This window comes from Neomonachus schauinslandi, chromosome 1 (assembly GCF_002201575.2).
Source record: "Neomonachus schauinslandi chromosome 1, ASM220157v2, whole genome shotgun sequence".
NCBI classification, from domain to species: Eukaryota; Metazoa; Chordata; class Mammalia; order Carnivora; family Phocidae; genus Neomonachus; species Neomonachus schauinslandi.
The window spans coordinates 142,616,529-142,636,499 of NC_058403.1; the positions used below are offsets into that span (position 1 = coordinate 142,616,529).

Consider the following 19,971-nt stretch of genomic DNA (forward strand, 5'->3'; position numbering starts at 1 on the left):
GTCATGATCCTGGAGTCCCGGGATCGAGTCCCGCATCGGGCTCCCTGCTCGGCAGGGGGTCTGCTTCTCCCTCTGACCCTCCCCCCTCTCATGTGCTCTCTCTCATTCTCTCTCTCTCTCAAATAAATAAATAAAATCTTTAAAAAAAAAATATGCACGTTTTCTTGGGTAGTCATAATGCCGTTGTCATACCTAACAAAATTATCAGTGATTCCCAACAGCCAGTTTCACTATAGAAATTTCCCAACTATTTCAAAATCTACTTTTCACAATTGCTCAAACTAGGATTCCAATAGCTCCATGTGTTGCGTGTGGTTAGTGGGCCTCTTCTGTCTCTTTGAACCCAGAGTGATCATCACTCCCCCCTCCTTAATTTTTCTTCACACCACCTGTTGAAGAAACCAGGTCAGCTGTCCTGCAGAATGTCCTACACTCTAAATTCATCTTTTTGCTTCTTTGGGGTGTTACCAGAAAGTCACTTAAATATGGATTCTCTTGTGATCTTCGCAAGTTCCTTCATGTCCCTATTTTTCAGGAACTTTGGACCCTTTTGTAGATAGTGGTGGAAGGACCGTCATCATATCTCACCTGGGCCACAGCAACAGCATCCCAGTTGGTTTAAATTACCCTTTCCTTGGCCTCCCTTTACCTCCTCCCACCCCATTCCTCTCTTCCCAGGCATCTTTAGCATGATCTTTTAAAATGGAATTCAGGGGATGCCTGGGTGGCTCAGACAGTTAAGCATCCAACTCTTGAGTCTCAGGGTCCTGAGACCAAGCCCCGTGCTGGGCTCCACAGTGGGCATGGAACCTACATAAGATTCTCTCTCTGCCCCTTCTCTCACTCTCTCCCTCTTAAAAAAATAAAAATAAAATTTAAAAAGTTTAAAAATAAATAAATAAATAAAAGAAATTCAGACTCCTGTCTGCATAACATTTCTCCAATGATTACACATGGAATAAGAGCCAAAACCAGGACCTACCCGACTCCACCTGCTCTGGTCTTTGCCCACCTCTCCACCTGCATCACCGCTTGCACCCCTGCCCCTTGCCTAATATATCTTCTTCTGGTTCCTCAAACACATAGAACTCTTTTCAGCTGGAAGCCCCATAGAACTCTTTTCAGCTGGAAGCCTTTGTAGTTGTTTATTGATCCTATCTAGGACGCCTTTCCCTCAGATATCCGCATGGCATGTTGTTTACCATCAATCAGGTCTCACCTCAAAGACAACCTCAGAGGGCCCTACCTGGACACCCCAAATGAAACAGGCCACCCCACCACCACCCACATCATCATTCCAGGATTCCACCCTTATTTTTATTATAGAACTTGCCACATCTGTAACTCTTTATTTGTATACTAGGTTCTCTCTCATGAACCTGCTTTATTGTTTTCTTAACACATCTCACTACCTGATGTTTGCTAGGTATTAATTTGCTTCTTTACTGCCTGTCACTTGCCATTTGAGGATAAACACCACCAGAGCAGGGAATTTCCCTGTCTTACACCTGAAGTGCCTAGAACTGTACCTGGCACATAGTAATTGCTCAATAAATCTTGCTGCATAAAAGAATGCCAAAAGTTAGCCAGATTGCTTACATATGAAAAGATTCCCAGGTTGTAATCTCTAGGTGATTTTTACATTAGGTTAAAAATTGCTATATAATATATGCTATAAGAAGATCTAAGAGAACATCCCACACTTCATATTTCTTAAAAATCAGAATTAAATAAGATTCTTCATAATTTCTAACCATATATTTTAGGGGAAAAAAAACAGTTTTTTTTCCTCTATCTTTGCAACCATTTTGTGTCTTATACATAGCAAACAGTCCAACCACAAAATGACTTATTTTCCCATTGCTCCAAAGCTAATATGCTCTCCTTATTTTATAAAAAGAGAAAACTCTATGCATCATCGTACATTCACTTAATTGATTTTTCATATGCAGGCACCACTATTGCATAGTTGAATATTCACAGTACAACCATCATGCAATTTATATATTTATTCAGTATTATCCTTGGTAATTATTATTGAGCACTTTAATTTTCAATACTTAAAGGCAAGTGTGTTCTTTGCAAATCCAACAAAGGCAAAATACTCACTAATAGAGTAAATTAACATAATGGACTCCATGAATTAAGCTAATGACTTGTTTCTAAGTCTGCAACACAAAAACCAATGAAATATAACGGATTAGAAAATTGCCACCTTCATCACTGTTGACTGACAAAATCACGAGCACAATTCCATAATCACTTACTTCCAGCAATAACTTGAATCCTTCTCTTTTCTTGATTTCTTCTACGAGGTACCTAAAAATGAAAGACAAATAATATTTATAATCTGGCATCTAACAATTCCATGAACACGAGTGACACACAAAAACACCGTTATTTCAAAATGCAGAGACAGGATTAGAAATACAGGCTTAGAAATAAAGAAGGGCAGGGGAAAAGGGATAAACATGGATTTAGACAGATATCCCTGAACCTACTGCAGACCCCTGGGGCCCGAGTAAAAAGATTCATCTTTTGGATGAGGTAACGTTTATCTCTCATATTAGCATCAGACTTTAACCCCAGTATGAAAACCGCCTAGACTGGAGATATATCTCTGGCCATGTGGGTTTCACATTCATATTCTAGATGGGGATTTAGCACAGTTACTTAAGCCAGCACAGCTGGCTTTTGGTGTAGAGTCCTACCTGTAAGCTCATTTAAGATCAAGGAAGCTCAACATCGTTTTTTCCAAGGCCAGGACAGAGGGAAAAAGGACTGATCATTAGTATCATGTTAAAAGTAAGTGGGCTGTAGCCACTGACAGAATGTCTAAGAAGTCCTCTCCAATGTCAGGGAAAAAAGAACTATCATGCCATAAGCAAAGGGCACGGATACAGGAGATGCAGAATATGACCAAAAAAAGGTGAAAATGACTTTGAGAACATAGAGTAAATCAACATGGACACCTCTTCCCTGGGATCGGTTATTGTCTATATAAAAAGAGGAGCCTTTCGAAATAATTGTCCTTAAAAACTAGTGATTTGATCATGAGACTTGAAAAGTTCATAACCCTTGACCCAGTATCTCAGATTTGGGGGTAAAATGTAAGGAAGTGATCAGGGGCATTGACAAAAATGTACTTGCCAGAATATTTATTGTGATTTTATATGTAACAGCAAAAGAAACAAACAAACAAAAAACATAACACCCAAGAATGAAGATTGGCTTTGAAAATTATGGTCCATTCATCATATGGAATTATGGTATAATTATCTGGAAGGGGCACCTAAGTGGCTCAGTTGGTTGAGCATCTGACTTTTGATTATAGCTTAGGTCATGATTTCAGGGTAGCAGGATCAAACCCCGCGCCAGGCTCCACACTCAGCACAGAGTCTACTTGAGATCCCTCTCTCTGTGTCTCCCTCTACCCCTCCTCCCTCTAAAAAAGAAAATAAAAATAAATCTTTTTAAAAAAGCAATTATATGGAATATGATCATATCACTAAACCACATATATTAAATTAATATTTAAAGACAACAAAAATGTTTCTTGGGCCTCAATTCCAAGAAAACTGAAATAACACAATCTGCTTTTCTAATCTCAAACATTGTTTCAAAAGAATTAAGTAAAACCATGCATATATGTAATTTTACCTAAATTTATGTGTACACGTGTGCATGTATTTCACACAAAATAACCAGAAACAAGGTTAAAAATCCAGAAACTGGCAAATGGTAAAATAAAATGTATTATAGCAACACAACATAATATGACATAGCTATTTAAAAAAATGAATTACATCTACTTCAATTAAACCACAGGGATGCTCGCGATGTATTAGCAAGAGATGAAAGCAAGGTACTGAGAAATGTCAATAATATGATTTCTCTTTTTAAGAAATTATCAAAAAGAAAGCAGAAGTAATTCCTATCCCTATATCCATATATATATATATATATATTTTTTTTTTTTCCCCCACGGAATAAAGAATGGAAGGGTACACAATAAATTGTTAGTGTTTACCGGGGGGAGGAACAAACAGAATGCAATGGGGTAGTTACTAATTCTCTTTTTATATTTCTTTGCAAAGTTTCATAGATGTGGTTACTTGTGTACTTTTTGAAAGGGAACTTAAAAAAGAAAAATGTAAAGCACAAACATAATAGACAGACAGATACAATCTCTATTGGTACAAGGAAAGCTTGTGAACCATACTTTTTTCAGCTTCTCAGACACAAATGTATATAGGAAATCTGTGAACTCCAAAGCAATACTACACTTCATCCTGAGGAAGCCTACACTAATCCTGGACACCACAACGCTATGGAAAAGCTTTGCATCTCCAGAAGTCCTGGGACTGATTATAGAAGATTCTAATTGCACAGCTCATCAACTTTGTGACTCTAGGCAAGTTCCTTAGCTTCCCCAGCCTGCCTCAGTTTCCTCCTGTCTGCAACGGAGACGTGGGACTAGGTGGGTAAAATCCTTCCCTAACAGATGATGACTGTAGGAAACTTACACGAAAGTCTCAATTTAAGCTATTTCTGTCAAACTGGCTAAAACTGCTCCCAAGAGAAAGGTGTCCTAAAACAGAGCTGGATCATTTCAGTTAAAACTCTGCTTTTTGCTAACCATGGGGACCTGGGCTTTGTGTTAGGGCCACTGTCCCCACTGCAGCCACTCTCAGAGCCCAGAGTGTTAACACTCCAACTGAGTTGAGAGTAGATGTGGTTTGGGTGAAGGGTTGCTATTACAACCATAATAAGAGGCTCACACGGGAGTCCCCCAACTATGCTCTATGCCAACTCATGTTCATAGGTCTCCCATATAAAAGAGCTCAATTGCCAAATAAATGTGAGCTATGCTAGGCATGCCAATTAGATTACTTTTGTCTACAATTAGAAGGGCACTTGGCTTAATTCATAAGGACATTTATTGAACTGGTCGGATGGTTCAATGCTGTCATCAAGAACCAGGCATTTTCTATCATTTCAAGATGTGTGCCATACTCCATGCATCATGGCCTTCCACGAGTGTCCAAGAAGGAGGAGAGGGGGCTGGAGCAAAAGCATTTCCTCTTCCTTTCTCTCTATGAGGTAAGAATATTTTCCCCAGAAGCCTTCAAAGACTTCTTCCTCTATCTTCTTGACTGAGGCTGAGTCATATATTTACGCCTAAACTCACTACAGGCAGTGGAGATTGGCTGAGACCAATGTTCCCAGCTACACTATTGCCACCTAAATAAAATCAAGGTTCTCTTAGCAAGAAAAAGAGGGAGAATGGTTGTTGGCTGAACAATAAACAGTATCTGCATGTTAAAAATATTAAAAACAAAGTTAAAAAGGTTTCCATATTACAGGCCCCCTCAGGAACACTGTATCTCCGAAAGAGGAATAACAGAGTAGTTAGCCTTTCCAAACATATTTGACCATGGAAACATTTTTTGGAAGAACATTCATTAAGATCTTCTGGAAGTCTATTATCCCACAGAGGGCAGTTTCAGAGATGCTAGTTGGGAGAAGTGCTTCTTCAATAGGGTATCTTCCCCTCTTCTTAAATAAAAGTTTAAGTGAAAGGAATTTGGGGGAAGGAATCCAAATAAGGTTTGAGTCACTTCTGCCTGCATTCATAGGGATGATTTTTTCCTCACAATTTTTCTTTTCAATACATGGAAGCCGACTAAAGATAAAATACATTTCAGGGGGGAAAAAAAAAAAACCCAACTCTTCTTATCTGATGCAAACCAGAAAAGGATGTACATTGAGTTTGGGGATATAATGCAGGAACCAGAAACCACTTCTACCAAAAGGCATCCAGGTAAATGGGTTCAAAAAATAACAATAGCTTATAAAACTCATCACTGTGCTTCCTGCTAAGCTTAGCAAAGAGAGAAGGGAGGGAAAAAAATTACACACTAGCAAGAATTTTCACCAATCCTACCGGGTTAAAAAAAAAACCCATTGTATGAAGATTCTGGCTTGATTTTGAAGCAGACATTAATGATAGTCCTGCTCCCAAACACTTCTCCTTCCTTTGCTTACAAATATGCTTCCAACCCTGAAGACCTTCAATTCTCTTGTTTGTTAAATGATTATGTCTGATGTTTTTGCCTTTAACTTGCCCTTTTGCAGGACGTTCTTTGCTTTCTGGAAGCAGCCTTTCAGTCCCTTTCTCAGCTACTCCAGGGTCTCCCTTGGAACACTCTGGACCAACTTTCTCTCCCAGCCTCACCTCCTCATTTGAAATTGTTTTCTGATGCATGGAGCCTCCCAGAACTCCTGAGAGGTTTCTCCATCTGTTTTCTGTATGCTCTGCATATATTAGAACATATTGCATGACTTGTGTGGTTCAGCACAGACACCTACATGCTATGGTCTCCTGCAATTGTGATTTTTGAAAAATTACCAATATAAAGAAAAACGAAAACACTGACCCTTCTGTAGCCCTGTAGACTGCCCCCTCTTTCATCACCTAGAGAAATACACTAGCTCAGAAGTGCCATTGAGTATCTGCTCACCTTTTCCACGCTGAAAACAATAAATCCCCCAGTATTCATGCAAGTCAGTGAAATGAATGCCATCTGAGAGATTACAGAGATTGTGTGTCAAGGGATTAGATAAATGATACACTGGAGATCTAATGAAGTAGCCGAATGGGAATTCTTGAGCTGTTTGTTGTTGTTGAAAAGATTTACACACAGGACTTTTCTCGGCTTGCTTTAAAAAATTACCTCTGACTGAATATCCATTTAACCCGAGGGCCATAGCGGAGGCCTAGAAGGTGCCCCCAGCAACAGGTAGCCCTGGGCATTGGGAAACATTTTCAACTTTCCTAGACAGATATCAGGGATATACAATCACCTGCCTGGTACCAGTGGTGGTGGTTTTAAATCCCAGCCCTCTGCATTTCAGTTACACTTCATAATCGCATGCTGCTTTAGGTTCCCGATGTCACTGGTTTTCAAACAACCCAAGGAGAAAGCAAGTTTTTAGTCATTAATATTTCTCCAGATAAGAGATCTCTTGGTGATTGGAATGACGAGGGTCAAATGGAAATTAGTAAAGGCCTTAGAGATCTTCCAGGCACTAATTTTTTCCCTTTTTCCTAGATTCTGACAACTCATTAAATAGGAATCTTTGTCTTCTAATGTCTGCTTTTGCTTTCCCAAGGGAAGAGAGAGCAAACTATCTGATCAGGGGGATGGCAGCCCATTGTTCCATCAAACTCCAGTCCTTCAATTTTAAGGTCAATATACAAATTTCAAACTAAGCTCCATTTAGACTCAAGAACATGGAAATATTGTTTCTGTGGAGTCAGAGCAATCTTTCCTGCAATGTCAGGGGGGAAGAGTTACCCAGCCTTTCCAGTATTTGAGAGATCTTGACAGAGGGTCTAGGGAAATGGGTGTCTTGGCTGTCTCAGGCTGCTGGTAATCGGTGTGCAGCCCAAATACTAACACAACCCTCATTTGCAGCTTTACTTTGCTAATTCTTACCTACTGAAGGGAATTACACTCCTTGGAACAAAACAACATTAATTCTGAAATTATAGACATTATGCCAGCTAGAGCCTTCTGGACACAAATGAGAATCGTTTTTAAAGGCAGTGGCCTCGGGTCAGTGAGCTTGATGAGAAATGGAGTTTGAACTCTCAAGAGTCAGTTGTTTCTTCTGATTACATTGGCTCACTTAAGCAATGGTGTTTCAGAGCGAATATGGACTGGCTAGTGAGAGCCCACTGTTAAATATTTAGGAATTTTGCAAATCACAACTGTTGACAGCTTGCAATTTTACACAATGGGAGTATCTACACCGTGGGGATTGATAGGCATTACCAACTGGGGCTTTTGTTTCTTCCTCCTGAGAGCCAGTTTACTAGGACACTACTGTACATGGGCTCCAACAGAATAGATCCCAGCTCTAAGGAAAGGGTTCCCCTTTCCTAAAGAAACCACAAACCAATTAACCAATTTGAAAATATATAAAATCATAAAAATAAAGACTTATGTTGCCAAGTTGATGTAATTCTTAATCCTAGAGAAATTTTCTCCAAGTTTATAATTTCATATTCATTCCAAGTGACATGTCTAAAAGGGCTCAGCCAAAAGTAAAATAAAAATAGGGGCACCTGGGAGGCTCAGTCAGTTAAGCGCCTGACTCTAGATTTTGGCTCATGTCACGCTCTCAGGGTTGTGAGACTGAGCCCCACATCAGGCTCTGCACTGGGCAATGAAGCCTGCTTAAAATTCTCTCTCCCTTTCCCTCTGTTCCACTCCTCCTGCTCTCTGTGTATGTTTCTCTCTCTCTCTCAAAAAAAAAAAAAAAAGAAAAGAAAAGAAAGAAAAAAGAAAAGAAAAATAAAAGGACTCAGCATTTACTTGGCATTGGGGGTAGGAGAACAGGATGACTTTTGCCCACCCCAGGAAGAGAGGGTTGGATATATGAAAACTGGAAAGTTAAGGCAAAGAAACTATGATGAATAACAGAGTGAAAGAGGAGGATTATTTTTCAAATATTTAGATATAGGCCACAGAGTCTGCAGTGATGCTTGTTGAAATGTTAATTCAATTCAATGCAATTTGACAAACATTTACAAACAGTAAGTGTTTGTTGAATTGAAGTGTTAACATTTATTCTCCTGTGATATTTCTCTGCAAAATTAGAAAGTATCCTTAGACTATAAATTAAATTCTACCCTGAGATGAATGTTAACTTTATAACAAATATGATCATCAAATATTTGTATCTAGCCTTCTTTCAAGACACCTGTCAATGAATTACTTAGCAGCTTAGACAAAACAATGCAGAGATTCTGCCACACTTAAGTAGTATGAGAAAATACAAAAAAAAAGGAAACAGAGCTTTCTGAACTTCTATTTTAATTGAACAGAAACTATGAATAATTATGGTGGACAGTGTCATTTTTTTTCACCATTGGGTAATTATCTCCCTAATTCTGATGGAGGTACATTAACCCTACTTCTAATAAAAGCATATTCCTCACCTAGTTTCAGCATATTTTCTATAGGAGGAATTGATGTTGCCCAATGCCAAGGGAGGGCATGTGACTCAGCATGACCAGTGAGAGTATCACATTTCCCTGGCAACAGTGACTGATGACAGATGGACATTTGCCTCATTCAGATATGAAAACTTTCTTTAGGATTGTTGAGAGAGGAGCACACTCTCATTTGGACCTTGAACTCGAACCTGGGATGATAGAGGATAGAGATCTGACACTCGCAGCAGCCATCTTCCTCCATAGGAATAAACCAACATAAAAGAGAGCAACCCTGAAAGATGGAAAAAGATTGAGGCCTGATGATATGGTTTAAGCCCCTAAATGAAGTCATTCCAGAAGTCATCATTATACTAGCTTATAAGGAGCATGGGGTAATAAATTACCTTTCTTTGTTTATAGTATCTTGAATTACGGTTTCTGTTGCTTGCCACATAAAGAATCCTAAATGGTACAGGATTTATAGATTTTTTAAACTACTAAGCCATAATCACTAGAATTGCTGACTTTTAACAATCTTCTAAAAATGCCAAAGCCATCTTTTTACCTGTCCTTATATCCAAGCCATTATGAAAAATAATAAAGGAGACCTCATTTGAAATGGACTTAGGAAGCCCTGAAGATGGAGCTTTTGTGCCCTGCAAACTCGACATCGATTGCAGACCTCAACAGGAAAAGGCATACCTTGCATTCAACTGGAAGAAGCCTATTCGACTACCACAGCAAATGGGAAGAAGATTTTCTCCTTGTCTAGCAAAAGCCCCAGCCAATGAGAAGCCATACTACCAGCCAGTGAGAAGCCATCCCTCTCTGTCTTGTCCAATGGTCTCATGTCTAAAGCAACCCCTCTCAACTTCCCCCTTTCCTCTATATAAGCAAACTCTTGTTCTCCAGACTTGCTTATGGTTTGCCATAGTTTGAATCTCCTGAACTGCAATTCCTCTGCCATTCCCAAATAAACCCATTTTGCTGGTAAAAAACTGGCTGTTTCATTTTCAGGGTCAATACCATGTAACTTTGCAGTTCTTCCTGATAAAAGGCCCATTGTATTCCCTGCCTCTTGACATTGAGGTTAGCCATGTGATTTGCTTTGGCCGTTGGAATGCCAGTAGATATGATACAATCAGGACTTCAAAGTCGGCCTGCATAATGGAGCTTGCCTTCTTGGTCTTCTGTCATCTCCATCACAAGAACACACTCTGGCTCACCTGTTAATCCAAGGAAGATGCCAAGCATGTGGGGAGTAGACAGGGACCCTCCACCAACCCCTCCAGCCGGCACAGTATGCGATAAAGCCACTCCAGCCCACTTGCAGATGTCTGAGAATAAATAATTGCTGTTTTAAGACACTGAGTTTTCAGACAGTTGTTGCACGGAGCACTCATACAACTCCCAGTCAGGAAAGAGAAAAACGGTCTTAAATCTCTAAGGAGAGACTTCAGGATTTTGCAAGTGCAATGTGACCAGGAAGTCTGAACGAGAGAGAATCCAAACCCGAGATCATAGTGGTCAAGCCTATAGTGGTCAAGCAGGTAAGAATAACCAAAACTCAGATGGCATGTAGCACAGGCCAGGCACTGTTCTAAGTGTTTGACATATATCAGTTCATTTAATCCTCATGACAACTATTTGAACGACATAGCATTTTATCTCCATTTTGCTGGGACGGAACTGAGGTACAGAGAGGTTCAGAAACTTGCCCAAGTCACCTTGCTTGTAAATGCCAGGGCTAGGTTGTGAGTCTAGGTTGTCTGCGAAAAACAGGAGGAGGTACAGGGGAGTGTGGTTCTCTAGACAGGCACCAGCATGTTCAGTGGTTTGTCACTAGGTGGGATTGAGAGCATTCTGATCCTTCGGGAGAAGCCCAAAATCCAGATTTTTGACAAATCTCCCTATTTTTAAGTATTTTACATCTTTAAATGTTTGTTTGTTTGTTTTGACACCGAGAAGATTAAGCCTATGTAGTTCAGGCTCAAAAAATCACATTTAAAACTAAATCTGGCTGTGGCCTGCCCATGTGCACCCACTGATCCATGCTTAGCGGAAGAGTCTTGTTTGGTTGGCAAGTGTCCACCACCTGTATCTAAAGGCTTTTCTAATGTCTTGGAAAATGGCTTCAAAAGCTTTGTGTCTAATGTTACAAGGAGACAAGTAGCCATAGCACTTCCACATTACCTTTATCTTCACGTCTTCCTTCCAGCCCCACATTCTCACAAACCTGCTATTCAGGTCTTTAAAGTCACCGTGATTTGGGCTTGGTGCTCCCTCTGCCTGCACCATTTTTCTCCCCTTTCTTCCTTGGGTCTTAGTTGAATGTCACTTCCTCCAGGGCTTCTGCCAATGCCCCTCAAGAATACTAAGGAACCCTCCTGAGTGCTCCTGGAGCATCATGTACCCACCTTTACCAAAAAGTAGGTTCACTTGTATTTTATCAGCTTCGTCACCTAAGTGTATCTCTTACTGGGCTGGGATCCGGGAGGGTGGGGGTAAGACTGCTTGGTTCACAATTCCTAACATGTAGCAGGTACTGAGAAAATGGTCATTAGATGAAAGGAGAAATGCACACAAGAAAGGACATGTATCCAGACTTTGCAAATGTTATTTCCATCAAGTCTTTCTGTTATAGACGTACACACACACACACGTACACACACATACACACACACACAGGCAAGTACCTAGATAAAGCGAGTGCACGATTGACTCTTTCTTCAAGGCCTAATGTGCCCAGGGCCTTCCAAGTCATCCAGAACTTGAACGCATCTGGTCTCCTGCTGCATTGGATAGACTTGTCTCCTGTGTCGTAGCTGACATCATAGAACTTATCCTGCTGGAAGAGGTAAGATGCCTTGGCAGAGTAGCATTTCTTAAGAAGGTCCTTTTGAAAAGAAAGAGAAAGAAAGAAAGAAAGAAAGAAAGAAAGTAAGTAAGAAAGGCTGTAAGACTGTCCATTTTTAGCATACACTTGATTTCAAAAACACACACCCACAAACGAAACCTGTAGGATGTTCTACTCCCTTGTGCCAAAGCACCTGCTCTCACTCTGACTTCCCTGCATGGGAAGCAATATGTGTATATTAACATTGATACACAGGTTACCTATTTTGTTTGGGGAAAAAAACCCCTCCGAGTTGAGAATGCCAAGTGCATCTTCACAATCTTATTGATGAGTATTTGGAAGCTTGGAGGTGACCATGTCATCACCTGTAAAGTATCAAAGTGGATCGATTTCTCAAGATGAAAAAAAATCTGTCTATAACTCACTCAAGGCTCCATATTGGAAAAAAAATATCTAACATACTATACATACTTTATATAATTTCATAGGCAAAAAACTAGTCATTTATAGCCCCTTCGTCGGCCCCACAATTGTCTCAGCATCTTCATTGCTACAGAATACCTAGTAAAACCCTCTGCTTCCGCAACAGAACCAAACTACCCGAAGTCCCTTAACCACTAGATCATGCCCCATGTGTATCTTTGCTCACACTACTTGCTTGACCTTACCTCTATTTTAATATAATATTTGACACATTCAAAAAATACATGCAGCATATTTACAAGTTCTGAAATTTACTAACACTGAACCTGGTCTTTCCTTGTTATCTAGGTCTGCCCTTCCTTTGGGTCCCATCTCAAGTATACTTTCCCTTCAGCTTCTTTCCTGCCCATCCCATTGGACTCACTTCTTCCTTTTATATTTGGCTGCATTTGCTGACTTTACTCCTTTCTGCCTCTACTCAATATGCAGTCTGCCAAGCAAGTTCTTGAGGGCAGGAATCATTTCCTACTCATGTCTGTATCCATAGAGCTTAACACTGTACTGGGCATAGAATACCCTCCCTCTAGCAATTAGGGTGATGATGCCACTCCCCATATTCCACACTTCCCTCACATTCCCCTGACACGTAGTACGAACAGAAGAAACACAGATATATGAACTTCTCATTTGGAGTATCTTCTAAATCTTAACGATACGAAAGGAAGACACAGAAACTCCCCAGTGGTCATAGAGGTCCTAGAAAGTGATCTCTCCTGAACAGAGAAAGTATTCAGTTGACTAATCAACTTGGTACATTCCAAACAAAAGCACGCATTTGCTGTCTTAATAGTAACATTGTCTTGTGTGGACACTAATCTGGATATAATGTGTGCCATTACCAGAAAGCATGATTTTATGCTATGTAAAAAATTATAGATCATCTATAATCTAATCAAGAACTCCAAAACTACACTCATCCAGGATCCAAAATATATAGTATAAAAATAATTAAAGGAATACTACTAAGTCTTCAGTCTTGCTCTGATGGATACTGTCGGTAGACACAGGGAAAGAATAGATTGCTCTGATCTGAACATTAAGATATAAAGAGCCCCTTACTCTTTAATCTTTACTTTCATTCTATCATCCATCCTCAGCTCTGATCAGAGCTGCCACCCGTGCATCTCCCTACCCTCAAAGGTCAGACAATTTGGTTATTGTATCCATAGCAACTGCAGCCTGACCATATATTATAACATTAAAAGGCCACTGCATACATTTTAAGGACAAAGCACACACACACACACACACACACACACACTCTTGTACTTGCATCACAACTATAAATTTAATTTCATCAACCATGAAAGACTCAAAAAAAAAATCCTCTAAGCAGATGAACTTTGGACATGTCTTGAGCAAGTTTCAGTGCCTCATGCAAGTGACTGAAAGGGAGAAGAAGCCCATCCATTATCAGGAAACAAATTGCATCATCATAGGCAAATGGAGAAGAGAAGAGCCAAAAAAGCATACAGCAGAATGAGTGATTGTCCTCCAGTTATGATACCATTAATTTAATTACACTGAAAAATCCTCCTGCCTTGGGAAAGTTTCATAAAGAACAGCCAGAGGCTTGGGATTTACTTTATCGAAAATAAATAAATGAAACTTTCACCACAAAGTTCCTGCTTTGCATTTTAGTTTGTATCTTTGTATTAAAATGGATGAGATGTCTTTGGTTTTAAGATACACTTCTACTAAGAGAAGATGTTCAGCTCTCCAGAGAAAAGAACATTTTGGAATAAGTAGAGTAAAAGTTAATGTTTTTGAAAACAATTAGTCATTATTGTACCATCAAAGAGAAGCACCCTGTTTATCTTGTTCATCTTTATAATCTTAATGCTAGCAGGACAATAAATACTGGTTATATGATTTCCAGAGACATGGATGTAATGAGAATACCAACTGCTTTATATGGTGATATCTTCTCAAGCAGTGTTCAGGAATTAGTAGATATTGTACTAGCACTCACACAGTGGCAAGTGAAAAAAAATGCAATCAAAGTAGCTTAAGCAGAAAGGAGAATTTTTTATAGGTTCATATATTTAACACTCCAACATGGCGAGGTTCAGTTAATTACCCAAGATTGTGTAGCTATTAGGTGGTGGGGCTGGGTTTCAAACCAAGGCTGCTGGGATGAAGGGCCTGAACTCTGTATCCACGACACTTCAGTCTTTCTACAGTGAGCCCTTAAATACATGCGGGAGAGAGTACTTCCAGAAATGCTCATTAAGAGTCCTCGGAGAGGCAGGTGAAACGGAAGATAACCCATCAAGAACACATTGAACTGGAGATCAAAACAACAATCATGCTGCAGACCCTTACTCTGTTCCTATAAATATGACTTCTGTCCTACTAGTGGTGGCATTTTGTCTAGAAAGCATCTTGATATTTTTCTAAATACTTGTGACTCTGGTGATATTTAAGGGCATCACTACAAATACATAATGAACCAGTAGGTGGCATATTTTTCTTGTCGAGATGAGTTAAGCCATTTTTTATTTCCACAGTCTACATCATATTCTGCTGTCTATTTCCCAGGAGTCAGTTATTACATGGGCCTCCTTTAAGTCCTCACTCCTTGCCATCATGCTTTTCAGCTTAGCAAAAGAAAGCTACCCAAAATTCTTCCCATATGGCTCTTTCCATATTCTGTCCCGTATCATCATTATTTACATGCAAGACATTGTCTAAACGCCTTAGGAAATCGGTATATTAATCATCTTTGTACTAAGTAATTCACTGCCAAATTACGTACTGAGGACCTGTTATGTAACAAGCACCATGAGAAGCCTGGACATACAACCCCATAGAGGTACTAAGCATCTTGGTTAACATTTGTTGATTGCACAAAACTAAATTTAGGCTATCAATAGCAGAGGAGCTCGGTTGTAATCTAAAATGTAAAAGTGAATTTTAAAAATGATCATACCTTCTGATCTTGGCTTGATTGATTAATTGAACAAACACTTGAGAGGCTTAGTATATGCCAAAAGCTGCGCTTGGCACTGAGGATGTAATGCTAAATAAGAAAATCACTATACCTAAGAAGTTCAAGACGGATATAGGGATAGAAAAACAGGCAGTTACAGAATGGTGCTAGACTAGGGGTAAGAACAAAGTCTACAGAGCACGAAGGAGGGTCAATTTTCACTGACTCAGAGACGTTAGATAGGACTCTTCAGGAGAAGAAATAAGTCACAGAGAGCTGAAAGATGGGGAGCAGCTGGGGAGAAGAGAAGACAGAATGAGTTCAGTATGGAGCTCATTAACGGGCCAGGGCAGAGCTAGGAAGACTGGAAAGGTAAAGAGTAGGCAGGTCACCACGGTCTTAAGGGTCACAGTAAGAATGACTGGTCAGAGAATTTTCACAGGCTCGTAGAGATACTTCAACTTCAACTTCATTATTGATCTGGCAGAATAAAGTGAGAATCAGCAGATGTGGTGTCCACTTTTGATTTAGTCCCTTATTGTCAGAGCTCAAAGCAAGTCACTTAACATCTCAGGCTTCATTTTTCTCATCAACGTAATGGAGACAGTGCTACTTGTTCTACCCATCTTACAAGAATACTGTGAAAATCTAATGAAATAATGTCACCGGGGAACACCTCTCAGCTTTGGCCAAAATCCTGCTCATTACTCCCTACCTCCTACATATTCCCATAACCCCGACCCTCCCAGCTGTCACCACCCATTCTTCCTTTGATTTACTTCTCTCCCCTCAGCAAGCTGAAAAACAAGATGCCAGCTCTAGATATCCTCACTGTTTATGAAATGAGCATATTGTACCTCTCACCCACCTCCCCTTTTTAATGGTATGTATCTGCCAGTAGCTATAGAAAACCAAATTGATAGACTATGTTAGGGCTATTACAAAAAAATCTTAGAGTAATAGGAAGAATGATCCATGGTCTTCATCCTCCAAATGGAGGTAAGCCTGACCTTGCCTAAGCTCTCACACCCGATGGCTTTCGTAGATGCTGTGGATCTTTACAAGTGAAAAAGAGACATAAAGGGATGGGGTGGGGGAAAAGAAAGGAAGGGAAAAAGAATAACATAAGAATATCATTTCAAGTCTTCAAGTACAGGTCAACCCCAGTTATCTGTTTATATGGGTGTGTTTGAAACCTGTGGAAACCAGACCATTCAGTTGTCTAAATAGCTTTTGATCTATAAAGTAGGAACGTGAGAATATAACCTTTCATCTTCACTTCTTCCAAGCCAATGTCCAACCACGACTTCTGACTTTCTCTATTTTTTTGTTAGTCCCACATGTGTTCCCTTTCTGACTTTCAAAGGTATAGAACATTTTACAAATCCTTATGGGAGGAATGAGATCTGGTCATCAAGATCACTTGCAATACGAAAATCTTTGTATTTGCCTTCACCGGAGTCCTGACCCTGTCCCTCTGCGTACCCTCCACCTGATTCCCCTAGTCCATGCAGTTACTGACGGCGGAGTGTGGGTTTCATACCCTCAACTCTGCTGTAAGATCTGCTCATTGTTGGGAATTGGCCTTGAAATTTAATCAGCTAGGCCTCAACTTTCTGGGCTTCCACCCACAGTATTGCCCTAGTCACGTTCATCTATAATCCAAAGCAGATTCTTCGGATAGACATCTTTCACTCTTTTCATGGTATGCCTTTGATCCCTCTTTTTTGGACTGATTTATTTAATTCATTTCCCTTTCTGTTGCATGAGGCTTTTTCACTGGCTGTCAGAGCAGAAAATTGTTAAAAATAATCTGGTGTTGGGGCGCCTGGGTGGCTCAGTTGGTTAAGCGACTGCCTTCGGCTCAGGTCATGATCCTGGAGTCCCGGGATCGAGTCCCACATCGGGCTCCCTGCTCAGCAGGGAGTCAGCTCCTCCCTCTCATGCTCTCTGTCTCTCATTCTCTCTCTCTCAAATAAATAAAAAATCTTAAAAAAAAAATTAAAAAAAAAATAATAATCTGGTGTTGCATCCCGCTTGAGAGAAAGCTTATTATTTTTAATGAACGACCACAGGTTTGGTTTTTTTTTCCCAAACTCCCCACAAGATCAGAGTTCTTATTTGCCTTTTCCTTTGCCATCTGAAGGCTAGTTTCAGACACGTTGTGTTTCACTGGCCACCTCAATATCTCCAGAAGGTTCACATCCAAACTTAGAGGTTTCTGTTAGCAGCTCTGAATTATTTTTTGATCAATTGATTCAGCCCTCCTTCTTACCTCATTGAAGCATTTTTGAGACATTCATATTGCCCCTAGATCAACCCCTGCCTAGGTCTTCAATTAATTCTCCAATTCGCACTTCCCTCTGTCATGTGTATTCTCTGGAAGATGTTAGGTATGGAAGTTTGCTCATATTTAAGATGCTTGTGCTTGAATTCCTGAAGAATTTGTGAACAACCTGCCTTCCTCTCTTCTGCCATGTGGTAAAACACTTGAGCCTGTTGTCCTGTGAACAAAAGGGGGGGGGGGAAGTGGTCCCCTCTCCCAGAGGTGGGGCCAGTGAGGCCAGAAACTCCCCAGTCTTCTTGATAGGGTTTCTACATTTCCATTATGTGAACCATCAAAAGATCAGCAGGGCCGAATCACTTGGACATCATCTATGAAAACCACTCATTATCCTGGAATATCTAGGCACTTAATGTTAATACCAAAGCTCTACTTCTCCTTCCAGAAAGCCTCCTGGAAGATTCCAGAAAGTTTTGTTAAAATGCTAGGCCCACAGGCTTGATGGGGATTTTTAGAGAACTGATAGAATACTTTAGTGCCAGACTGGAGATCCTGTATTTGCTAATGAAGTGTAACTCTCCCATAAATATCCCTAACTAAGGGTCAGAATGAGCTGATTTAAAAATGAGGAGACTAAGCTAAAAGATTTTTTTAAAGAAATGCAACTTAATTTTAAGCAGCGAGGGTGACTACAGGAGAGCAGAAAGTTGGGCTCAGTGTCTTCGAGAATGTGTAAGTGCTTCTATAAAGAGGTAAGAAACATTTGATAGTGCAGAGATCACTTGGTGATACCTCTGCATGCCATACAAGCATTTAAAAATAGTGCAGTTGGGCTTCTCTCTTAGGACAGATGAAGATTTTCTGATTTTCCCTAGGCAGCTATCAACATATTTTCTCTGTTAAAGATAATCTAAAGCAGTGTTTTTCAAACTTTGATTACAGTCCACAGTAAGAAATTATTTTTAAATAGTAACAGTATCCACCCTAATATACACGAAACTGAAACAGGAATTTCATGGAATAGTACCCATCATTACTATATGAACAGCATACTGATATTTGCTATTCTATTCTGATTATTCATTAAAAAGGAAAATAAAAAGCTGAAGAGACTTACAATCGACTATATAACTCAAAACCAATTAGTATGGCGGTTCTCAACCCTAGCTAATATTAGAATTATGTGAAGAGGGTTTTTTTTTTTTTTTAATATCAATGCCGGGTCTTGACTCCAGACCAAAAATCAGAACCTTTGGTGTGGGTAAGGGCGATGGTATTTTTTTAAGCTTCTCAGATGATCCTAATATGCAGCCAGGATTGAAAACTATTGTTCTGATGGGTCTTGATCTTATGTTGAAAATTCTTGATCTAGAAGTTTCAGTCAACATTACATTTATATTGAGTTCAGAGAATTCTGAAGTGTTTTTACAAGGGCATAGAAACCCAGGTGATTATCTGACTACTTTGTGAGCTATATGTGCCCATTATCAAAGTTTTGTCTCTGTGTGAATACAAGTGAAGAATGACTTTATTCTATGCACTTAAATAAAGAAAATATGGGTTGATATGAGTAACGCTGGACTCTTAATCAAAGCGGGGGAGGGGGAAGCTCCAAGATACGAAACGTATGTCCATGGATTATAGCATGAATGTGATGTGCAAAACCATACCCCCACAACCCTAATCTATTCAACTTTTTGATTTGCTGTGCTTTTGTGATATAGAACAAAAAACTATTGGTTTGGAGAAGCTTAATCATATCAACATGGCTTTATGTAAATATTGCTCACTTAGCTCTGATAGGAGGAACTGTGATCCTTGCTCTTTTTCCATTACTTCCAACTATGAGTTTCTGTGATTCTCTCTGATATATATTTACTTAATACCCTGTCTTGTTGCAAAAGAGATTTAAGGCCGCTTAGCAAAACACAATATGATAGGATAAGGAGAGAAAAGGAAAAAGGTGAGAAAAGAGAGATGAGGGAGGCGGGGAAGGGAAAGGAGGAGGAGAGATGAGGTCAGGGCCAAGGGAAAGGCCATGGGGAAACGTAATACAACTGGAGTGATATTTGTGCACAGAAGTCATGCTGGAAGGAGGGTGAAGGGCATAGACTACTTGCCAATTTCTTGGCACACCTGGTCATATGCGCACAACAAAAGCGTCCAGTAGTCATTTGCTGCTTCTGAGCTCTGAGTATTTACTATGACTGTCAAGTGCCTCACTTTGCTCCATCATATCACATTTTCATTCATCTGTAAATTGAGAATAATGATGTTGCATGGCAGCCCACCTCCTGGGGATAAGTATTTGTGCCATAACGTTTAAGTGAAATGTCTGGGGAAAAATATTTATTAACACAAGACTTACTTCTTTAGTCTAGATGGCTTACTTGCATCTCTCCAAAATA

At 39.9% G+C, this 19,971-nt stretch overlaps 1 protein-coding gene across 1 annotated transcript in view; it reads right to left on the reverse strand.

The window, feature by feature from the left end:
* Positions 1–19,971, reverse strand: part of GADL1 (glutamate decarboxylase like 1) — a 134,357-nt gene that overhangs the window by 63,426 nt on the left and 50,960 nt on the right. Inside the window, exons 11-12 of the mRNA XM_021678833.1 lie at positions 11,704–11,903; positions 2,268–2,319 (exon numbers count right to left, since the gene is read on the reverse strand). Of these exons, the coding sequence (XP_021534508.1) occupies positions 2,268–2,319; positions 11,704–11,903 (252 nt within the window). The remainder of the gene's footprint in view (positions 1–2,267; positions 2,320–11,703; positions 11,904–19,971) is intronic.